This window comes from Nipponia nippon, unplaced genomic scaffold (assembly GCF_047370975.1).
Source record: "Nipponia nippon isolate SJK-2023a ecotype South Korea unplaced genomic scaffold, ASM4737097v1 scaffold_6, whole genome shotgun sequence".
NCBI lineage: Eukaryota > Metazoa > Chordata > Aves > Pelecaniformes > Threskiornithidae > Nipponia > Nipponia nippon.
Genome location: NW_028262380.1, coordinates 35277860 through 35286395, shown reverse-complemented (window position 1 = coordinate 35286395; position 8536 = coordinate 35277860). Strand labels below are relative to the sequence as shown.

Genomic DNA, 8536 nt, shown 5'->3' with positions numbered 1-8536 from the left:
GTTGTTTTGCAAACCTTACCGACAACATACTTCAGAATGGCAGCAAATGCAAAATTAATTTGAAGAGAGCAGCAGGTATTTCCCAAATTCTGCATCCGTATTAATTTAAACTGAATTCTAAAGACTAACACTCTTCCCTCCCCCCAAAGAAGAACATGAGATTAATTTCTTAAAATTATTGCTATATTTAGCAGCTCATAACATCACCAACATGCACATTTCTGTGATTTAGGTTTTACACAAATATTTCAAAATATCAGATCTGAAAAATGCTCTCCATTTTTATTACAGGCCTATTCAATAAAATATATACCTTTGGTATAATATGTTTATTGCATATAGCAAACCATTTTCATCATCATCAAAAATATATTTTAGCACTTATGAATTACAGGGGACTTTAATTCCTCACGTAACCCACAATATTGGATACAGTATCTTGAACCGGCTCATAAATGTATAGATATGATAAACATGTACATTTTCTGTTGGAAATGGCAAGTGAAAGATCTTTGAGAATTCTAAATTTACTAATAATTGAGCTATTTAAACTATCTTTATGCTACTTTATTAGATGCATCATAAGACATTATTTTCATTGAAAATATGCATTAAATAAGGCAAGTTTTGTAAGAATTTAAATAGTGTTTTTTCTTACATGAAAAACTTCTTTTCTTATAAGGTGGTCATGCCTCCCTTGCTATTCTGAAATCACTACACACAAAGCAATAAAATTACAGAGCTAAGCATCCTCCAAGGATGAAATCACAGTGAAGAAAGCTGTGATACCCTTTATGCTGTTAATCACGTTGTATCATATCGCATCATATGATGATACCACAATAGAAGAGAGCTGGTTATTTACACAGTGGTTCTGACTGGCAAATGTAAACAAGGATGAGTCAAGCACCTCGGCAATGCATTGGCTTGCTAGCTCATCTTCAGGATTTTACACCGTTATTCATTAGTTCCGTTGTCAACCTGACATGAGGCACCTATTTTTAAGGTAAGAAATTGGTCCGTTGACAAAGTGTCAGTGGGGTTTTCAAGTAAATATGAATCTGTTCCCTTTTAGTTCATTATTAAGTCAAGGGTACACTAATCTATGATCCAAGAAAGATGAAATGCTGTTAGATTTTGTCCTGGTTTCGGCTGGGATAGAGTTAATTCTGGTTAATTAGAGTTAAACCACAAGAGATTTGTATGCAGTTTAAGGAATTATGTAACATAGAGTGACTGTTGGTTTCTAAGACATGTAAGCTCAAGAAAATCTCCAGTACAGCAAGTAATAATTTAAATTAACTGTTTAGATGAAGTCCATGTTTTAATATAGATTATCTGAAGTCTGATGGCTATTCAGAAACTCTTAGTCCAGTTGAAATGATTGGAATTCGCTTGGAAAAGCTCAAGTGTACTTGAACATCAGTGTAGGTATGAACACTTGAGAATTAAAAGGTATGACAGTTGTTGGAGCATCTTTCCAGAACCTTGTGCTCCTTCTTTTTAAGGTCAATTTGAAGGTGAATCCTATTGTTGTGAATTGTTTTTCTCCACCAGCGGACTTCATTATAAACAGAGATTCATTGTTGCAGGCGACAGCCTGTCTAGCTATTCTTCCTCACTTCACAGTATGCTTCCCCTCACTGAAGAGGTGCCTGCTGACAGTGGAAAGTCCACATAGCAGGTCATGTCCTGCGAGTCACGTGCTCCTTCTTGTACCAGGGTCAGAAGTAGCATCTTCTCTTTTCTATTGTTTAAAGGTTTCTAATTGTTCTAGGTTATTACACTATGTTCATCATTGTGGTAAAGACCTAATTATTATTTTGAAAAGTTCATCAGTGGCAGATTACCAAATAACCTATAGTCTCAGGCTATTCTTAGGAGATCAAGTTGAGAAAGATGTTAAATGCTCATCCTGTAAATATTTCTCATTTCCCAGGGTTTCATGAGGTTAAGATTCCACTAACTAGACAAAACTGTCATCCTCATCCACCGTCCCTCTTAAATGCATTAATCGTCTTCTCCCAGAGGTTTAGAACTTCTGAACTGTACACATGTGAGAAATAACAGTCAGTCCTCACTGGTGTTTCTAGGAGGTCTTTCCCCAGAAACTCCTCTGGGGCACTTCCCGATTTCATGAATTACTGGCTCTTCAGAAAGAATGGTTTATATTTCTCTTCCCACCCCTCCTACACCTTTTTTCGTGCCCGAACAGCTTGAGCTGATGCATCATGGCTCTTTTCTTTCCTTGCTGTTTTTATCCTCCTGCCCTTGTAGCTTTGAAGATAATCAGTCAGGTATATTTCTCCTCCTAAAAGCTATTTTAAAATTGAGAAGTCAATTGAGAATGCCATTCCTAGGAGGTCTGGTGAGGTTTAATCTCCAAAAAATGCATAATTGTGTCCATGTTAGGAGCAAAGCAATATAGGTAGAGGTACTTATCAAAAATCCTAATGAATTTTCAGTTACCTTGATTTCTCACTTCGCATTTCCTAATATATTTCATAATGGTCTGATTTAATCTTTTAAAAGAAGTTCCTCAGAGGTTTTAGAATCAGGGTCATAACCTGGCCAGAAGAAGCAGGCAGAAAGTGGTAGGAATAATTTTGTGATTTCTTTTATTGAGCCAGGCAACGTGGATACTTCTGTTTCAATCTGTTTCTAGTTGTTTATCTCCCTTTAAGGAAAAAAAAAATATCCATGCATAATTTTGTAATTCCCTCAAGGATATCATTGTGTTGTTATACGAGAGATATACCATTGTATAACAGGATCTGTATGTCAAGGTTCTGTAACTTGAGTTCCCAAATACCATGCAAGGAATTTGATCAAAGTGCTTTCAGTGTAGAAGAGATATTTCACTATAATATTTAACAGTAGGTCTAGTAAAACAGATACTTTATTTAGATGCTGTTGAGTGACAATAAGATTCCCATTTTCAGACAGAGTCCACCTTCACTTGATTGTTGTTTGTAATCAATGGAGAAGGTTTACTTTTCATCCTGTCTCCCGCATCATTAGAACTATCCTGGAAAAAAACTTTTGTTGTACAAAAAGTGACAATAATTCTCTTGTATTCTCTTCGGAAGTTCTGGTTCAAGAGTCCATATATGATAGCATTAAGGCAGCTGTTGAAATATGCCATGTAATAACTAGATACAAACAACCACTCTGGAATCCTAGGAATTATAGTTTCCGGGTTGACAGCCACAGCAAGGCCTATAAAGTTCAAAGGAGCCCAGCAGACTGCAAACAGTACAAATACCACAAACATAGTTACAAAGTTTCTGAAGTCATGTGGTTTCAGTCTGGGGTTGTTATCTGGTTTAACCCTTCGCCTTACCTGAATAACGAGGATCCATATTCTCAAGTAACAGAAAGTAACTATGGCTATGGGAAGCAGGAAATGGAAAAACACAACTGCTATTGTATATGCTGAGCTCACAGATTGTGCAAATGTACATGAGTAAATCCTGGGGTCATATTGTAGCGATCCCACAAACAGATTGGGTACGATAGCAACAAATGTTAGGACCCAGATAAGAACAACATAGCACAAAGAATTCTTGTCGCTGTACAGCTTGTCATATTTGAGACTGTGGCAGATATAGCAGTACCGATTGATGGCGATGCCTGTAATATTGAAGATTGATCCAATGACACTTAGGCCCATCAAGAAGCCACTAATCTGGCAGTGAAGGTATCCCAGATTCCATCCATTGTGAAATACAGATGTGAGGACCAGTGGATACGGGTAGATTGCTACAACCAAGTCTGCAACTGCCAGGCTTACAACAAACACATTTCCTGTAAAATAAATATAAAAAGGCAAGTATTAGTTTTTCTTTTGCTCTTTTCTGTCACTTCTGCTTTCAATATATTAATGAGCAGCCTTAGTGGAACACTTTAAATGTAATTAGTTTCTACTTTCTAGATCAAAATTCATTGTCATATATTAGAAACAAGACACATTTGTAATCTAAAAAGGAAGTAGCTTAACTTAAAGATGCGCCTTTTAAAAGAAAACTGTCTTTGAGTTTTAATTACCATGACCTAATATTTTTATAATCTCATTTATTTGGATTCTTCCAATCACACAGACTCAGAATTCATATAAAATTAAAATATTCCTAACTTTAAGCCTTGCTTTGGTTTTAAATAGACAAAGTGTCTTGAAAAATCAGCAGAAATAACATGATTACTAATAAATTTCAAAACTCACATTTACCTTCCATACTTAATTTAATTCCCTTTCCTTACATTACCCCTTAACTTTTCCAGTCCTGAAATGAAAATCTTTTTTTCCCCATTTGTATTTCAAGCTTTCATGACTTTAATGTGACTTTTAAAGTGACTGTTTTTGAATCTGCTGGTTAGCACTTAACTAAACTTTACTTCTAAGAGTCTAGGTGAACACAAATTTAGTTGTCTTTCCTAAATTGAGAGACATACTCTTCAGTAGAAGAAGTGGTGCTGGCAGTGACCAGACACTATTGATACCACATTCTTCTCTGCCTCCAAACAGGAAAATTAAGCAATGATCCATTCTCTTGGTTCATTTTTTTAATTAAAACAAAGGGAGATTATTTTAGACTGTGTGAGTTCTTGATAGAACCCCTCTCTGTTCTTCAAAGACAATGGAAGCCATCATAACTACATGTTTTGAATTAATCTTTTGAGTATAGATTATATAATCTTTTTTTTAGTTGCTTAAATAACTAACTCATCCGAATGCCTCCCAACCATTCTAGTTTCTAAGAAGAAGGTCACAAGATACATCAATATAGCTTTTATTCATTTTTTAAAAATAACTGCTGTATGTATTGGTCTAGTTATTCATGTCTGTATCTACAGAAAGCTATAAATGTGTGCATATACATGTGTGTGTGTAGGTATATAAAAGCATGTGTATGCATGTGTACATAAGTATCTGCATGTTTGAGATTATATTTTGGAATTCTGGGATTATTCACTGAAGATGAAATATGAGCTCCTATTGCAACCTGTAAGAAAATATATTGCTAGTTTTAGATGACATAGAATTTCATTATTAATCCAAAGTGGGCTTGGTGAACTGCTTTATGCATTTGTTTTGAGCAGACAAAACACAAATAGATAAAAATAAGTTAAAAGAAAAGGTAAAAGTATCTATGGAGCAATCGGGCATTTTAGCTGCTATAATTCTCAAAACTATTTTTTTAACATATTATCTCAAACATCTTAAAATGCATATTCTCTCATTAATCTTATGCTTGAAATGGCCAGGTAGAAATATTAAATCTGCAAATACCTACAGAGAAAAACATAGAAATTATTTGGCTCAGGATGCCACTTATTCTCTTTTGTTTAAATTTTCATACATGGAGAAGGTACCACATTTGATATTTATACTAATGGCAACTGAGACAAATGGTCTCAGTTAAAAGATTGCTACACTAGTTTTCATAGAGTTTGTATTTGGATTTATAAATAACTCTCTCTTGATGGTGTCTGTAGTTGTTTCCTCTTTTGCCTGGGAATTCACTGCCAGACTGAAATATGCTTATCCTGAAGGCTTTGGCAGAATTCCAGATCATTTCAGCACAAAGAGCAGAGCTCCTTTAAGCAGAAGACGACACGGGAAAAAAACATTGCTTTCAGAATTTACCCTTGACATAGTGCCATCCATACAAGAACGGATAAAGAGACTACATGAAACTCAGAGCTCTGTGTTTATCTTATGAATCAAGAAGTGGAAAGTGAATGAAAAGTTGCTGTTGGCAGGTTTTTTTCCCCACCCAGAATATTGCAGGTTTGATGAAATGGCACCATATAAACTCCAGATGGGACAAAGAGCCAGGACACTTATTTAAATATAATAACTTTAAACGAATCCTATTTATATTTGCGTATAAATTTTCTGCTTAACTGGAGACTGCTAACCCCAAGCTTCTCTCTCTGCCATCCACTGACGTTTCTGCTGGTGCTCTCCATTAATATTGCTAATATTATCATTATTCACCCACTTGAACCAAATGATTCAGCTATAAGACCAAAGCTAAAATTGTGTGAGGTTTTTCCCTTTCTTGAAAGCAGACAGGTAGTATACTTTTCTCTGAATAGTTTTAGCAGCCCTGTGCTTTGGAAACAACTGAGTCGGGGAAGAGTAGGTGCTCTGTCTCTGAATCAGCCAAATTTCAGGCTTCCACAAACTGGTGCACCATGGTTGCCCCATCTTATCTTCTCAGTTGGCTGCCGTAGAGTGACAAACTGAAAGTCTTGGAAATACAAGCTGTTTCATGTGGAAATTGGAGGCTAGCAGGATATCCTGGGAGCCTGTCTTTTTGAAAAAATCATGAGCTTGGAAACCAAGTCCCAGGCTGCCAGCTCACGGTTAGCATGTCAGCTGGATGACCAAAGCATTGGGCTAGGAACTGCCTGGAAACCAGATACCTGCTTGCAGAGAGGACTTTTAACCTGCCTTTCAGGAAGGGTTATCTTCAAACCTGAGTTCAGTTACATTTTCTTTGTGAGCATAGAAACATTGTCATTAAGATAAAATAGAAAATTCAAGTAAAAATTTATTTGGGATTAGTATGTTTATTGTATATTTTGAGATTCATTGTTTCAGACTCTGAAGTCAGATCTGAAATGATGCTGAGCTTTCATATGTTATATAATATAAAATTTAAAAATATGATCCTAGATCTAGGCACCCACCGTGAGTGGAAAATATTCATATTTTATGAAATTCCCATATATTTCATGGCATATTGTGAAATTAAACTCTTATGTTTGTGGAACGCTTGGTATTGTAGAGGTAAGTACCATATAAAAAGATATAGGAAAAAATTAATTTTTATCTTCAGAAATGGGTTTAAACAGAATGCTATAAACAAAGCCTGAAGCTCCACATTGAACCCTTTAAAAAAGCCACAAAATCAAAATCTTTAACAACTCTTCCTTGAACAAAAAGTATTCATTCTCTTTAGAGAGTAGTAGTACTGTGCATTAACACCAGTTGGCAGAACTGAGAAGGTAGAGGTTGAATTTCTTGACTTTGACATAAGTCAAATAAACTTTAATAAATTTAAGCAGATGTTGTGCTACGGATGTATGTGGGAAGAAAGATAATCTACTGGTAACCAGCTTTAGCAGGATATGCTTTTAGATGCAGTCTAAAGCAAAGTTCCATTAAATATTTTCACCACCCTTACTGAAAAAGGCACCTTTTTGCTCAGCAAACACATACCATCATCAGACCTACCTGCTGAATAAAAAATCCCTGCATTAAAGCAACAGAAAACAAACAAAGTGCTCTCCTAGACAATTTGACTTTTCCAAGAGCAAAATACAACATAAACTGAGTGTAAAAACTGTGACCCTGACAGATTATAAAAAAAAAACAACAAATGCTTATGGGATTAATTGTCATGATGTCAAAATTAATATAAGAGCATCAAATAAGAAATGCATGATGCAGTTGTATCAGTAGCAACTTGTATCTGCATAACAAATTACTATGTGGGTTGTTATTCCCTAGATTTAGTGCTAAGTATGTCCTGAAGTTAATGGTAATTAGAAAGTTTCCAGAAATTTCTAGCAACTTAAATAAGTGCAGAATATTAATGGAAAAAAATTACAGTTACTTAGTCTAAGTGGTGCTGAATTCCTCCCATAGACTTAGACTGGAAGGCTGAGCACTTTGCCAGCAGATCAAAAAGGATGAATTCTTTCTGCAGTTTTAGGAGTACTGAGGGAGATGTAGTCCACAGAACTCTTTCCTCAAGTGCTGAGACTGTGAAGTATTTTAACTCTTCCAAAACTTTTATCGTGGGCAAAAAAATATATTGTAAAAAAGGGAAACAGCTTATCTATGGAACAAAATAACAATGTTTTAAAGCATTAGGGACTCCACCTAGAATTTTTTGGTACTAAGGAGATCCGAATGAATTTTAGAGGAGACCTCATTTTGCTGACAACATTGGTAAGGATACCATTTCTCCTCCTTTTTTCCACGATATTTCTGTACCTTTTAATATTGGTTGCTAGGTCACTATTTTTGTTCACCTATTTCAGATTATTTCCTGTATGGATAATGTACTGGCTTCTTACAACAAATGCTTTCCAGACACCATCATGTTTTCATCATGTTGCTACATTTTGAAGTATATAACATCATGTTTTCTGTTTATGCATTACTGCTTCAGGTTGCACCAAATTTAGCTAAGAGGGATTTAAATTCTTTGTGCTAACTGGAGATGCTTTTGCTTTTAGGTAAGACTGAACAGTACATGCAGCTATCATTGAAGTCATATACAAAGCTTTTCTTTCAGTGGCCGTCGACTCAGACCTCTAATGTTTACTTGTTAAGTATATCTTTAAGGAAAGAGGATAGTGTAAACATTTGCAATGTTGGACCAGTTACAAGACCAAACTTAATTTCTAACTACCAGGTCCATGCCATTCTTATCTACTGTCTTTTTATCACCTGTCAGATATTGCCAGATATGCTAGTAGTCATTTCTGATTGTTTCATAACTAGGCTTAATTAACA

General features: G+C 35.4%; 1 protein-coding gene across 2 annotated transcripts in view; it reads right to left on the bottom strand.

The window, feature by feature from the left end:
* Nucleotides 1–2938: 2938 nt before the first annotated feature.
* The window catches only part of MTNR1A (melatonin receptor 1A), a 57362-nt gene continuing 51764 nt past the window's right edge, over nucleotides 2939–8536 (bottom strand). For both annotated transcript variants that reach the window (XM_087736663.1, XM_087736664.1), the window contains exon 2: nucleotides 2939–3807. In XM_087736663.1, the coding sequence (XP_087592789.1) occupies nucleotides 2939–3807 (869 nt within the window). The remainder of the gene's footprint in view (nucleotides 3808–8536) is intronic.